Source organism: Carettochelys insculpta, chromosome 22 (genome assembly GCF_033958435.1).
Source record: "Carettochelys insculpta isolate YL-2023 chromosome 22, ASM3395843v1, whole genome shotgun sequence".
Taxonomy (NCBI): domain Eukaryota; kingdom Metazoa; phylum Chordata; order Testudines; family Carettochelyidae; genus Carettochelys; species Carettochelys insculpta.
In genome coordinates, this window is record NC_134158.1 from 13,512,765 (window position 1) to 13,527,615 (window position 14,851).

General features: G+C 61.7%; 1 protein-coding gene across 1 annotated transcript; it reads left to right on the forward strand.

The window, feature by feature from the left end:
• Nucleotides 1-279: 279 nt before the first annotated feature.
• CFP (complement factor properdin) lies at nucleotides 280-13,976 on the forward strand. Its single transcript, XM_075017885.1, has 12 exons — nucleotides 280-427; nucleotides 1,369-1,439; nucleotides 1,774-1,903; nucleotides 6,253-6,397; nucleotides 7,412-7,575; nucleotides 8,360-8,530; nucleotides 11,066-11,263; nucleotides 11,425-11,598; nucleotides 12,299-12,493; nucleotides 12,742-12,853; nucleotides 13,087-13,244; nucleotides 13,733-13,976. The coding sequence occupies exons 1-12, from the start codon at nucleotides 280-282 to the stop codon at nucleotides 13,735-13,737; spliced, it is 1,671 nt and encodes a 556-aa protein (XP_074873986.1). The 3' UTR covers nucleotides 13,738-13,976.
• The last annotated feature ends 875 nt before the right edge of the window (nucleotides 13,977-14,851 follow it).

Here is a 14,851-nt window from a genome sequence, read left to right on the forward strand (position 1 = left end):
CCCCGCAAGGCTGTAGAGGTTGGGGGTGCGGATCCCCCAGCACTGGGGACCTGTCCCGAGAGGTAATTGGAGGTGGCCAGAAAACTCCCAGCGAAGATCGGGGGGGCCAGCAGGGGGGCAGGGTGGGGTCTCCAGGAGGCCTTGCAGGGAGCTAACCCCGCTGGGGCCCCCCCACTCCCGAGCCGCAGCGCCCCACGGGCTTTGCAGGCAGAGGGTTTATGGCCGGCTGAGTTCTGTGGTCCGGGGCGCCCTCCCGTGGCCCTGTGTGGGACTATTCCGATGCTCCAGCTCGGGCCCGGGGCCTGCGGGGTCCGGCCCCCAGGGGAAAAGCCTTTATCCCCGGGACAGAGCGGAGTGGGGGACAGGATGGACAGGCGGGGACTGTGTGGGGCCAGACAGGTGGACGACGGGAATTGTGAGGATGGAGGTACAGGCGGACAGCAGGTGTACAGGGCAGATGGACAGAAGGGGGTGGTGCAGGACAGATGGACAGACACTGGTGCTCTCTGCTCAGTGGCGTTCCCAGGTGGTAGTGGTGAGGGTTGAGGGGGCAGTTCTGGCACCTGCAGCTCCCACTGCTAGCCACCCGGCTCCATGCTCCAGCTGGGGCCGCTGCCCTCTCCCCGTGGGCACTGCTGGGCAAGGCTGCCTGGGCTGGTTCCCAATGCCAGTGGGAGCCCCTGGGGAGGAGCTGGCAGAGGGGGGCATTGAGGGCCCCCTCCTCACGTTCCTGGACTCTGGGGTTTCTGCTGACTGTGTCCCCTTGACGCTACTGGTCTGAGATGCTGCTCAGCCCTTCCAGGGGGTGTCTCTGCAACCTGCGGGGAGAGGGTCTCGCACTGACACCCTGGGCTGCAGCTCCGCCAGCTCCGGTCCTGCACCCCCTTCCACAGTGCCCCAGGACACCCAGCCCCCGGCACCGACGTCCCCAAGCCGCTGCCCCCTAAGGGTAACCAGGAGCAGCCAGCACCAGCCTGGGCTGGGTCCTGTATCTAGGGCTTGTCTCCATCCTCCAAGAGACCTGGCTCCAGGCTGCACCCCGTAACCTGGAAAATACACACCCCTGCCCCAGGAGCCTCTGCGAGGCTCAGCTTCCCCCGGCCCCAAGCACAGGGAGAGGAGTAACTTGGAATTCATCTGGGCAACCCCCAGAGCAGAGGTCCTCAGCCAGCTCAGGTAGGTTGAGCCACGTCCATCTCCTCTCAGGGTCATAAGTCCAGCAGTCAGACCATGTCCATCTCTGCACCCCTTGCTCAGGGCCACCCCTGCGTTCACAGGCCCAGCCGCAGGGTTCGCCTTGCTACGCGGCCGGATTTTGGAAGGAATATGCAGAATGTTAGTGCAGCCACTGGCCGGGGGTACACCAAGCTGTGCGCCGAGGGGCCAGGGCGGGGGGCTGGGGACGGCTGGTGAATCACTGGAGCTGCGCCGCTGACCACGTGAGTTTGTCACTTTCGAATGTGGAGCTGTAAGCGTTGGCTCTGGGCCACAGCAGGAGTGTGGCAACCTGCCGGGAAAGGCCCCCGGGCAGGGGAAGCAGCACTCGACTCCTGTGGGCATCGGAGGAGGTTGGTTGTGGAGGTGCAGCCCTGGAGACTGACAATGACAGATGGCCCAAAGAGGCCATGGACTGAGGACTGGCTCAGGGGACAGGCTCCATCTCGGCCATGTTTCCATGCAGGGAGAACAATGGAATTCCCTCCACGGGGCAAGAGTAGAAAGGGGGCCCTGGGGTTCCTCTGTCTTTGTCTTCAGTCCAGCTTGTCTCTTCAGGAGCATCTCCGCCGTGAGCTGAGCTGGGGAGGATCGCTGACCTGCCCCACCAGAGGATGCTCTGCAGAGACTTTCATCAGAGCAGCTTATTCCATCTGCTGCAGCCTGAACCGAGAAGTTTGTGATGGACGTATGTAATTTGGTGGCTTTAAATTTTTATTCTTACCCTATTTGTTTGTTCTTCCTTTCTTTCTTTTAATAACACTTATGCTGTTAGATTCTGAAGGGCCAGCCCCATGTTCTCCTCTGGGGGATATCTGAGGTGCACATTGACCTGGGGATGTGGGTGGGCCTTTGAGAGGGGACAAACCTGTGTGGATCTGGTGTGAGTAGTTCTTTCTTCCTGTCTGTGTGTGGAGGGTGCTGGTGGTGGCACAAGGAAGCTGGAGGAAATTGCTGGTGTGAATTCTTGCTGGCCAGCGCGGCACCAGACATGCTCCGGGTGACGGGTTTGGTGCCTTAGAGTGAGGGACCCCCAGGCTGGGTAGCTCTGTTTTAAGCAGTTTGCCCTGGTTTGGCCTTCTCAGATCTGTCCAGAGAAACCTCTGTAGCAACCCTAGGTAGTATCCGTTAGTGGAAAGTTTGTATTACTGTGTATCTTTGTATCCCCCTGTATCACCCTGTATCTTTTTAATAGACCACAGACTTTTGTATTCCTCATGAGATTTGTTGTTTTATACTCCTCTGTACCTTCCTATTACCCTGTGTTGGTTATTTTACATTCATAGACACCTTGTACCAGATTCCATATTGTATTGAAAACTCCATTTTACTCTGTATTCGCCTGTAAACCTTGTGCTGTCTGTGCGCCAGTGGGGGTCTGGGAGCCCCCTGGCAGTGCGAGTGTGGACGCTTTGAGAGTTACCCTCTGGATCCAGCTTGTCTGGACAACAAAGACTTGGTGGCTGAAGCACAAAGAGAATTGGACGCTACAGCAGTGACCCATGCAGGCTACGTCTGCGCTAGCCCCTTCTTTTTGCAAGGGGCATGGTAATGGGCAAGGCTGGAAGATGCTAAGGAGGCGCTGACATGAATATGCAGCACCCCATTAGCATAATGGCAGCCGCAGTGATTCAAAAGTGCTGCTTTCGAATCGTGTGCCGCCCGTGCGGACGGGGCCTTTCTGAAGGAACCCCCAGTCTTTGAAATCCCCTTCTTCCTGCTTGGAAGGAAGGAAGGGAAGGGGCTGGGGCAGACGCAGCCCCAGAGAGGAAGGTGAAGTCCCAGCGGTAGGTGATGAGTCACACACAGATCTGGGCAGTGGGAAAGGGTCAACCGGAGGGAGTGGGTAGCTCAGTGGGTTGAGCGCTGACCTGCTGAACCCGGGTCCTGAGCTCAACCCTTGAGGTGGCTGTTTCGGGATCTTGGACAAATAGATTTTAAAAATGGGCGGGGGGTGCTTGATCCTGAGGGCAGGAGATGGGAGTCAATGGCCTCCCGAGGTCCCTTCCAGCTCCCTGGGATGTGTATCGGAACCCCTCTGCCATTGACTGGTGACTCATGGTGCCTGGGCAGAACCAGGACTATGGACGAAGAGCCATAAAAGACGTGTGCCACACTACAGGGTTGGGTTCCTCTTCTCATCTTGTCAACACCAGCGCAGGGACCCACGTCAACAGCACCTGGCCTCACACTCACCTCTCAGCCATCTGGCCAGCGGCTCCGAGTGAGCCACCTTTGGTGACTATAAATAACCACAAGACGGGGCGTGTGTGTGTGTTACTCTGGGTGGACTGCGTCTATCGCACGCGTCTAATGTAATGGTGCTGTATTCTCAATAAAAGCACCGTTCTTGCCTTGTGCCTCTGAAAAGGTCCCGTGTGCTTCTTAGCAGCACAACACACTTCCCACCCACAGTGGGGGAATGTAAAGAAGTTGCTGACCCCCGTCTGCCTGCTCCCACCGGGTTTGCCTGTGGACAGAGCGCTCAGCCGCTGCGGCTCAGGACCCGCACGCCGGTCCTGTCACATGCGATTCCTGCATCCGCTGGAGTCAGCTTACAGCTGGGAAAGAGACGCCTCCTGGAGCAGAACAAGAAGCCGTCCAGGAGCACTTTGAAGACTAGCAAAATAATTCATTAGGTGATGAGCTTTCGCGGGACAGACCCACTTCTTCAGCCCAGGGCCAGACCAGAACAGACTCAATATTTAAGGCACAGAGAAAATTAATAAATTAAATTAACTGCACCTTAAATATTGAGTCTGTTCTGGTCTGGCCCTGGGCTGAAGAAGTGGGTCTGTCCCGCGAAAGCTCATCACCTAATGAATTATTTTGCTAGTCTTCAGAGTGCTCCTGGACGGCTTTTTGTTTTGATCGGGTTTAGACCAGCACGGCTCCCTCTCGGTTTCTATTCCTCCTGGAGCAGCTGTGAGCTCTGCCGGTGAGCAGGGGGGAAACAGGCCAAACCAGTCCTCGCCTGCACACCTGGCTAACTCAGCACCCAGCCTTCTCCCTCCCCTGGCCTCTGTACCCGGCCGGTGTCTCTCTCCTTTCACAAGGGGCTCAACACAGCCTGTCTGTCCTGTGTCCCCAGCAGCCTCACAGGCCATTGTGGTCACTTCCTGCCTTTAGCGTGTGTACTTTGTGTGACCTTCACAATCAGCACGTTGGTTCCAGTGAGCCAAACCCAAGCGACTCCCTTGGCCAGGAGTCTGTCTGGGCCGGGGTCCCTCCCTCTTGTCCTGCCCAGCCCTAGTGGTGTCCATGCCTCCCAGTGTCCCTCCAGGAGCCCAGCTTGAGCCCCCCCCCGACTCCTGGTATGTGCCTGAGTTGGCCCTTCGCCCACTTCCTGCTGTGCAGAGCTCGGTGGCTGCCGCCCGTCCTGGCCATGCTGACTCAGGGGCTTCACTTCTCTGGAAGTCTCCTCCTTCCCCATTCCCAGGACCTGTGTGGCCGTGACCGTGGCCATGGCCATGGCTGTGGCCCCAGAGTGCTCTGGCCGGCCTGCTGCGAGGTGGAGGGCCAGGAAGCAGCTGGGGGCCCTGCCTTGCTCTGTTTCCTTGTCGGCTCCAGGGGGCTGCGCTAGAAGTTCTGCTCCGGCCTCACTCAGCTCTGCTGCTGCTGAACCTGCTCCCGCTTCCTGGGAACAGCTTCCCCTGTCTCTACCCATGGGCTGGATCCTGGCCATGATCCATGCGACCACATCCCAAGTGGGTGTCACTCAGCTAGAGCTTCTCTGGAGTCCCCCCCCACCCCCGTGCTCCTCACTCGCGACCCCCAGCCCCCACCCACCCAGCCCTGGGCTCCCCACCTCCTGAGCCCTCTCCAACCACCCCATTGGCCCAGCTGTGCACAACTACCCCTCATGCCTGGTCTTCGTGGCTGTGTGGAGACTGAGTGCAGCTCGAGGGGTTCACCCCTTGGGCTCTCCCCACACTGGGGGGCCCTGGCCCAGTTGGTTTTCTTGCTCCCAGACACCAGGGAGCACACAGCCACATAGCTCTTTGCTGCAGTGGGAGGGGCTGTGTCCCATCCCCCCATGGAGCTGGGTTGGGGTCCTGTGGAGGGAGACCCCATAGGCTGCACAGGGTGTAGGTGTCTGAATGGCTGGGGTCCTTCAGCCCCACAGAGTGGGCCCTCCCTGAGCTACGGGGCCTGAGCCTGGGTGGGATCTTACTGCAGGTTCCCAGGGGGCAGGGTGGCCCCTGCCTGCTCCAGCCTGGGGTCTTCCCGGTTGTCCAGGGCACCCCAACCCGGTCCCTGGCAGCAGGTTGCCTTGGGAGAGCACAGGGAGCTGATAATGGCTGGGGGGTCACTCTGAGGGGGGCCCAGCATGGTGCGGGGGGAGATGGATTTGGGGAGGGATAACAGCTGGGGGGTCCCTCAGGTGGGGGAACAGACCCAAGTGGAGAAGACAGGCAGTTATAGCAATGGGGTGGCAGTTTGGGGGGGGCTGGGGTTGGGGGTGATGGATATTTTGGGGGGCTTTTCTGTGTACTCAGAGCCACAGAGCACAAAGCCCCCCAGTGCAGTGAGCCCTGAGACCTCACTGTGGGGAGGTGGCTGTGGGTGCTGGACCCTGCCCCCCGCCATGGTGCCCCCAGCCCAGCAAGGAGCAAAGCTGCAAGTGGGGAGGAGCCCCTCCCAGGAGCTGAATTCCCAGCTCATCTCTGCAGCTGGCAGCAGAGGCCCAGGGTGGGGGCAGCTCCAACCCCCGCCTCTCCCCGCCCTCTTCCAAGATCATTGCTAGAGGGAAGTCCAGGGTGTGTGTGTGTAAGGGGAATTTCCTCCCCCGCCCCCAGCCCTGCAGCTCAGTCTCCTGCCAGGCGTCTGTGCAGCTGCCGGGTCCCCACTCCCGCCATCTGTCTGTCCCAGCCCCATGGTGGGGGACACGACCTCTGCCCTCTGGCTGGCCCTGTGCTGGGCGCTGGCCCCCTCTGCAGGTACTGGGCTGGGGGGTCCCTGTGGCTGAGCCGGGGTGGGGGTGGGGGCATCTGTCTGTCTGTCTGTTTGGTCTCACCCCACCCCTGCCTCGCACAGGTGCCCAGGGCGGGCTCTGCTATGAGCGATTCCAGGGTGGCACCTGCCAGGACCTGCTGGGGGCGGACGTGCCAGAGGAGGACTGTTGTATGAACCCTAAGTATGGGTACCAGGCGCATCCTGGCGCCCCCTGCCACCCCTGCCGGTGAGTGTCCCCACCACACCCTAGAGCTCCCCCCATCCCCAGCACCCCGCGAACCCCTGCTACCCCCAGAGGCCGCGGTACCCCCCAGAGCTTCCCCCATCCCCAGTACCCCCCCAGTACCCCCAGAGCCCCAAGTATCCCCTGATTCCCTCTTACCCCTGGTACCCCCAGAGCCCCCCAGCACCCCCCAGAGCTCCTCCCATCCCCAGTACCTCCCAGTACCGCCAGAGCACCCCAGTACCCCCAGAGCTCCTCCCATCCCCAGTACCTCCCAGTACCCCCCAGAGCTCCCCCATCCCCAGTACCTCCCAGTACCCCCAGAGCTCCCCAGTACCCCCCCATACCCCCGCACCCCCAGAGCTCCCCCATCCCCAGTATCTCCCAGTACCCCCACAGCCCCCGGTAACCCTCTGAGCTCCCCCATACCTCCCAGTACCCCCTGCGTTCCCTGGTACCCCCCAGAGTTCCCCCATGCCCCCAGTACATCCCAGTACCCCCAGAACCCCCGATACCCCTCAGTACCTCCCCCTTACCCCCAGTACCCCCAGAACCCCCAATACCCCCAGTATCTCCCAGTACCCCCAGAGCCCTGTGGTACCCCCCAGTGCTGCATGAACCCCAAGTGTGGGTGCCAGGTGCACCCCAGTCTCCCCTGCCAGCCCTGCTGGTGAGTGCCCCCCATATTTCTCAGAATTCCTCTGTTTCCCCCCTCAAGCCTCCAGTATCTCCAGAGCCCCCTGGTACCCCCCGGTGCTGCATGAACCCCGAGTATGGGTACCAGTCATGCTCCAGCACCCCCTACCAGTGAGTGCACCCCAGTGCCTGCCAACGTCCCTCGACTGCCTCCCAACCCTGCACTACCCCTGCCAGCCTTTGTCCCTGCAGGATTCCCACTGCAGCTGCTGGGTTGGCTGGTGAATGAGCCCCTGCCCCACAGCTCCGGGGCGTCCTGCCCCAACCCCCCCACCCCAGTCCCTGCCCAGCCCTCGGTGCTGAGCCTGTCCCTGCCCGCAGGCCGGCGGAGTGGAGCGCCTGGTCGCCCTGGGGCGCCTGCTCGGTGTCCTGCAGAGAGGGGGTGCAGCGGCGCAGCCAGACCTGCCTGGGGCTGGGCACCTGCCCCGGTGGCGAGCAGAAGCGGTGGGAGAGCCAGGCCTGCAGCATGCAGGAGTGCTGCCCTGGTGAGTCCCCCCGGCCAGGGCCCCGGCGCTCGGCGCCCCTCCTGGGCACCACCCTGCCCCATGGGCAGCATCTGGGCCCACTGCCCCAGCGCCCTGCCCAATAGCACCCTATGGCCAGAGCCGCCTGTGCTCCAGCGCCCCCTGCTGGAGCCACCCCACACCTGCAGCCAGCACCCTGTATGACTGTGCCCTTTAGCGCCCCTTTCCCCTCACCCTGCAGCTGGAGCCGCATGGCCCTGCCCCATAGCGCCCCCTGCTGGGGACTCCTGCCCCACATCCAGGGCTCCAGCCCTGCTGGGGGGTCCCCCCTGCCACAGCGGCCCAGGGGGGGTGAGGCCAGGGCTGGAGCAGCCGAGAGCGGCCTGGGCCCCTCGCTCACTCAGCACTTTCACTTCCCCCTGATGGATGATGGGGCCTCCCAGCTCCCAGCCAGCCGGAAATGGAAACGTCCTGTGCCAGCTGATCCCGGCTGGGGCGGGGAGCTGCAGAGAGGCCCATGGCAGTGGTGGGGGTGGAGGTCACAGGGGAGAGGGAGGAGGTGGGTGCCCCATCAGATGGGGACTGTGGGAGGGGAGTTGGGGGGGTGGCAGGAAGGGTCATGGGGAAGGGGTCCCCGTAAATGGGGGCCGGGGGTGTCCCTGGGAAGGACTGCATAGGGCCGGGGGTCTCATGAGAGGAGTGTGGGGGGGTCTCAGATTAGAAGGGAGGTGGCTGGAAAGGGCAGGGGTCTGTCTCAGGTCCCCCCTCCCCAAACTGGGGCTGACCCCCCACCCCTCCCCCACAGTGATGGGGGGTTGGTCAGCCTGGGGCCCATGGGGCTCCTGCTCCGTGACGTGTGCTGAGGGGTTGAAGAAACGCGAGCGGAGCTGCGCCATGCCAGCGCCAGCCTGTGGGGGGTCCTGCCCCGGTCAAGACACTGAGACCCAGCCCTGCGACACCTACAAGATCTGCCCCAGTGAGTACTGGCTGGGTGGGGGGCTGGGCTGGAGGGGGACAGGGGCAGGGTGGGTTTTATTCTAGCATTGGCTCCCCGACACCCTCAGCAGCTGGTTAGGACAGGTGGGCAGGGCTACCGGGGGGGGCACCCCCACATTCCACCAGGCACCCCTCTCCCACACAGCCGGCACTGGCCCTTCCCCGCTCAGCCCCCACCCTGAGCCCTGGTCCCCTCCCCACCCAGCCTGCCTGGGGATTACGGGGGGATTGTCTCCCCCCATCCCCCCCTGCACTCACCGTGCAGAGCTCAGCTCCACCCTCCATGGGCAGCTGGGCACAGAGGAGGGTGGCTCAGAGCCAGGCAGAGTCATGGGAGCCAGGAAGGCTGCCACTCGCTCCGTGGGGTGAGTGTGGGGTGGGGAGGGGGCAGGGGGAGGCAACCCCCTGCAGCTGCACCCATGCCTGCCCTAGATAATCCTCCCTCCCGTCCATAGGAAGGCGGGGGGACCCAGAAGTGCAGGGCTGGGGCGGCCACCCCACCTTGTCCTGTGGATGGGGCAGGAAGACAGTTGTATGAGTGGCTCAAAGACCCGACTCAGATTCGTGGTCAGACCAGGAGGGGGAACCTAGTGGGGTCTGGCAGCCTCACACCAAGGCTGGTCCCTAGCCAGCGTTCCCCTGTCCACTCACCCCCTCACCCCCCCTCCGAGTGCAGAGTGAGCGTATAAAACCGTGTGGCTGAGCCCAGGCAGGGAGGGGTGGCCAGGGGTCAGCCCTGGCTGGAAGGAAGGAAGGGTGCTCGGAAATCAACTGGGCGCCAGTTGAGATGGCCTTGTGCAGAGCCTGAAGCCAAGAAGGTGGCAAGAAAAGCAAAGTGGGGCCTGGCTGGCTGGGCGATGCCCCGGCTGAAAACTCTCAGTGGGTTCCCATCAACCCAGACTGGTGATGAGTAAACACTGGGAGGCCACTGGGAAAGAGGTCAAGGTTGGATGGAGATGGTGGTCCCTCTGGGTTGGGCCATGGTAGGGCCCACGTGCGAGGGCTGGAGCCAGGTCTGGGTGAGATGTGAACAGACAGGAGAGGCACCAGGGTGAGGAGTGGGTTGGGGACCCCGAGGGAAGGTTAAACAAAACGGGGTGTTTGGTGCACAGAGAAGAGAGCTGTAACCAGCCTGGGGGCACATCAAGCCCTCCCCTGCAGAGGCTGGGGATCAGGCCTTCTCCATGACTGCAGAAGGCAGGACAAGCAGCAAGGAGTTTAGCCAGGGGCCTGGAAGTCAGATATCGGGATAAACTTTCTAGCTGTCTGGGCTCTGCAGCTCTGGACCTGGGTCTCGAGGGGGGCAGTGGGATCCCCTTTTTGGGAGGGTCCAAACCCCTTCAGGGTTGGTCTAGTCTGACCTGGCCCTGTCTCAGGGCAGGCAGTGGACTTGGTGACCTCTTGAGGTCCCTTCTAGCTCCACACTCCTCTCTTCCAAAGCTAGGGGAGCGTGGAGTATCTAATGTGGGGGAGGGGATGGGTGGGGAAGGGATGGCTAGATGGGGAACTGCATCACTGGTTGGCTGGATTCATTGATAGGTGGCTGGGGTTGTGTGTGGGGGAATCGGGCTGGGTGGGTGAGTGAGCAGGATGAAGGGATGGGGTGGGGTGGGAAGGGTGTCTGGCTGGGAGAACAAGGGCAAGGATGGATGGGTTGGGTGGGTGGGTAGACAGCTGGCTGGCTGGGGGCAGGAATGCATGAGCAGGTGGCTGGATGGGTTGAAAGATGGGAGGACACAGTGATGGGCGTGTGGGGGTAGATGGGGCATTGGCTGTGGGATGGAAGCGAAGGGATGGGCGTGTGGGGGTAGATGGGGCATTGGCTGTGGGATGGAAGTGAAGGGATGGGCGTGTGGGGGTAGATGGGGCATTGGCTGTGGGATGGAAGCGAAAGGATGGGCGTGTGGGGGTAGATGGGGCATTGGCTGTGGGATGGAAGTGAAGGGATGGGCGTGTGGGGGTAGATGGGGCATTGGCTGTGGGGTGGACGTGAAGGGATGGGTGGTTGGGGGTAGATGGACGTTAGCTGTGGGATGTATGTGAAGGGATGGGCGTGTGAAGATAGGTGGGACGTTGGCTGTGGGATGGATGTGAAGGGATGGGCGTGTGGGGGTAGATGGGCCATTGGCTGTGGGACAGACGTGAAGGGATGGTGGGATGGGTTGGGCAGGGCAGTTGTGTGGGGTTGGAGGGATAGGAAGAGATGGTGGTGAGATAGGTGGGATGTTGGCTATTGAATGGATGTCAAAGGATGGTTGGTTGAGTTGGGAAGGGTAGGGAGGGACAGCTGGGTGGGAATGGATGAGGAGGGGTGGTTGGCTGGGGGTAGAAGTCGTGGTGGGGACGGGTGTGAAGGGATGGCTGGGAGGATTGGGGGATGGGTAGGAAGGGATGGTTGGATGGGTGGGGAGGGTGGTTGGCTGGGGGTAGAAGGAACGATGACTGGGAGAAGAGGGGACAGGTGAGAGTGAGTTGCCTCTCCTGGCACTGATGCCTGATTTCTCCTTCTCTGCAGTTCATGGTAACTGGGGCCACTGGGGGGAGTGGGGTCCCTGTTCTGCCACCTGTAGTCCAGAGGAAGCAGAGCAGAGACCCAAGCAGCGACGCTGGCGTGTTTGCAACAGCCCCGCACCTTCTGTCATTCCTCCCGGACTGCCCTGCTCTGGATCAAACAGTGAGGACCAGTTTTGCACTGGGCTGCCCCACTGCCCAGGTGAGAATGATCCCCGCACCAGCCAGTCCTCTGCCCAGGGGCCAGAGGGAAGCCAGCACCTCCCAAGAGGGGAAGGCGCCAGGTCCTGTTCCCCCGACCTTCAGGCTCAGTTTCCCAGGCTGACCTGTGTTTCTTTCCCTATGACACTATGCCCTGCCCAGTGGATGGTGGCTGGAGTGACTGGAAGCCATTCAGTCCCTGCTCTGTGACCTGTGGCATTGGCCGGATAATAAATAAGCGTACTTGTACCAACCCACCTCCACTGCATGGTGGGAAGGACTGTCCAGGCCTCGATACACAGTCACATTTCTGCAACACCAAAACCCCCTGCCCAGGTAAGGGGGCAGGGACAGACAGCGCTAGATGGGGTGGATGGGGCACCCTTTGTCCCTGGAGTGGAGGGCAGATAGAGGGATGGGGCCAGAGGTGGAAGGGTGGTGGTATGGAGCAAAAGAACAGCTGGGGAGTGGGGGTCAGTGAACGGATGGTTGGGTGGATGGGTCGGCAGATGGGTGGGTGGGTCAGTGGATGTATGATTGGTGTATACATGATTGGCTGAATGGGTGGGTGTATCAGCGAGTGGGTGGGTGGGTGGGTGAATGGATAGATGGTTGGGTGGATGGATCAATAGGTCGATGGATGGGTGCGTTGATAGATGAAAGGGTGAAAGAATAGTTGGGTCAGTAGGTGGATGGTTGGGTTGATGGATGAATGGTGAATGCGTGGGTGGGTCAATGGATGGATGGTTGGGTCAATGGGTGGGTGGGTCAATGGGTGGATGGTTGGGTGGATGGATGGTTGGGTCAATGGGTGGGTGGGTCAATGGATGGATGGTTGGGTGGATGGATAGTTGGGTCAGTGGGTGGGTGGGTCACTGGATGGATGGTCAAGTGGCTGGATGGTTGGTTCAATGGATGGCTGGGTCAGTGGGTGGGTGGATGGGTTGATGGATGAATGGTTGATGGGTGGATGTTGGTGGCAGTACTCACAGTCATCTTCTGCTGTCTCTGGGGTCTCCCCTTCCCTGCCCCCCAGTGGATGGGCACTGGTCAGAGTGGGGGGAGTGGTCCCTTTGCACCAGGCCAGGTTTCACTGGGGACATTCGCTGCCAGGAGATTGTGGGGCAGCAGAAGCGGACACGGACCTGTGAGGGACGCGCCCACAACGGGAAGCGCTGTGATGGCCCTTATATCCAGTTTCGCAGCTGCTACAACGTGCATCTGTGCCTACGTGAGTGTCCGAGCTGAGGCAGGAGGGGTACCAGCTGGAGGAGCCCCCGGTGTGACCAAGGGGGTACCAACCAGAGTGGTCCATTGCTCTAATGTTGGGGGGGGGAGGTGCCAGGTTGGAAGAGTCCATGGCTCTGATCCAGGGGGGCGCCATGTTCGAGGAGCTCATGGCTCTGAGCTGGGGGTGGGGAGGTGGGGTACCAGGCTCAGTGGGCTCCCCACCGACTGCTTTCTGTGCTGGATCTCCAGGGCAGGGCCAGTGGTCAGAGTGGAGTCCCTGGGGGCTCTGTGTCCCGGCCTGCGGAGAGAATCCTGTGAAGGTCCGGAAGCGGGTTTGTGAACCCACATACCCCAAATACACGTAAGTGTGAGCAGCCAAGTGCGGCATGGGGGAGACACCAGGGCCATGGGGCTGATCTAGGGGCAGGGATGCCCAGCTGGGGGAGACCATGGGGCTGATCCAGCAGGGTATATGGGTGGGAGGCGGGGGTCTGATCCGAGGGTGGGGATACCAGGGCTGGGGGCCCCATGGGTCTGATGCAGGAGCTGGGGGTGGGGGTCTGGGCCTGGTGCTAATCTCTCCCCTCCCACCAGGATGGAGACCCAGGGCGTGGGGATCACTGGGTCGGTGAACGTCAGCTTCTGGGGCAAACCCATAGCCAGGTGCCAGGCCATCGACAAGCAGGCCCGGGAGGTACAGGAGAAGGAGCCGTGTCTCAACGTGCCACCCTGCCCAGAGGAGGAGGAGGATGGTGAGCTGGGCTGGGAGTGGGGGCTGGGAGCCAGGATGCCTGGGTTCTCTCCCCAGCTCTGGCAGGGGGGTGGGGTCGGGGCCGGATCTCTCTGGAGGGGGAGTTGGGGGTTGTGCTGAGGTTTTGCAGTCCCAAGCTTGGTCTCTGCCACCCTAGCGCTGCCCCTCCTCATGGCGGCACCCCACTCGGCCAGCAGAGAGCCCTGGCCCATCACAGACCCCAGCTACAGCAGGCTCCCAGAACAGGAAGTCTGACAGACGAGAAATGCCAGGGAATGGGGCAGGACCTGTCTCCTCCGGGGGGCGTGGGCTCCCACCAGCCCCAGGGCAGGGCCTGGCTGGCTCGGGGGACAGGAATGGGGCAGGACCTGTCCCCTCTAGCAGTTGCTGGATCTGGGAGCAGGGCAAGTAGGCTGGGGGGAGGGGTGCATGCATGTCTGTCTGTTTGTCTGTCTCTCATTTAACCCTTTCACCACCTCTTTTTCCCAGGTTGATCTGGCAGAAATCATGCAAAGGGTTTCCCCCAGTAGACTCCCCCCACCCCCCATCTGCAACGGGAGGGGACTGAGAGGTCAGGATCTCTCCGACAGCAGCTCTACCCCTCCTTCCAGGGGCTCCCCATGGCACTGCAGTAGCCGCCCCCTGCAGCTGTGACCCTTTGATGTCCCAGCCCCCAGAGATCCCCTTTGCTATAGGGTGTGGGAATCCACTGCAATAAAGCAAGCTAATGGGACTCCTGGAATTGCATGTGTGTGTGTGTGTGTGGAGAGTGGGGGCTAGTGGTTAGAGCAGGGTGGGCTGGAAGCCAGGACCCCTGGGTTCTCTCACCAGTGCTGAAAGGAGAATGGGCTGCAGTGGTTTGAGCGGGGTGGGAGTGGGTCTGGGAACTCGGCCTCCTGGGTTCTGTGCCAGAAGAGGGAAGGACACATGAGAGGTGCTGCCAATCTGTTGTTCAGAGCTCAAGCTTCCCCTGCCCTGCATATGCCCCTCCCTGGACGCCTGGTCCCCCTGCACTGTCCCATCAGCTTCCCTCCTGGTCGCCCCCTCCACTTGTGGCTCCAGCGAAACCCATCTGGCTCCCGAGTGAGCAGAGCTGGTGATGGGGGTTCAAAGAGCCCGGCTGAGAACTGACCACTCGAGGCTGCAGCCCAGGCCAGCCACTGCTGGTCATGTCAGGCCTGGCCCAGCTGGCCAGGCCCTTTCCCAGCTAATAAGAGACTCCTTCCCGCCCCTGTCTCCCAGCAGCTGCCGGCCAGTGTGGCTGGCTCCTGCCCAGCTCGGAGCACTGGCAGTCATTTGCTGCTGGCCACATGGCAGTTCAGGCCATCCCCTGCTACAGCCAGGTCTGGGTGTGAACTGAAATCCACCTGTCCACGTCTGTCCTGGGGCGCCCTGGCTCCTCTGTGTGCTGGGAAGGCAGGATGGGCATTACTGGGGTGGCCGGGTTTAGACTCGTGCCTCAGTTTCCCTTGTGCTCAATCCCAGAGCCTGCTCTGCCGATCGTTTCCAGGGCCCGTGGCTTGGGCACAGGGCCAGCGGGAGCTGGGGTGGGGGCGCTGGCTCAGGGGCTGAGTCTGCCCAATGGAAGAGCGGGACCCCCAAGGTAGC

What these genes read in the sequence shown, in the direction of transcription:
- CFP (XM_075017885.1), top strand. Translation starts at nt 280, where the DNA reads ATGCTCCAGCTCGGGCCCGGGGCCTGCGGGGTCCGGCCCCCAGGGGAA. An exon ending in CGGGAATTGTGAGGATGGAG is followed by an intron (nt 428 to 1,368) that starts GTACAGGCGGAC and finishes GGGTACACCAAG; the next exon opens with CTGTGCGCCGAGGGGCCAGG. An exon ending in CACCTACAAGATCTGCCCCA is followed by an intron (nt 8,531 to 11,065) that starts GTGAGTACTGGC and finishes CCTTCTCTGCAG; the next exon opens with TTCATGGTAACTGGGGCCAC.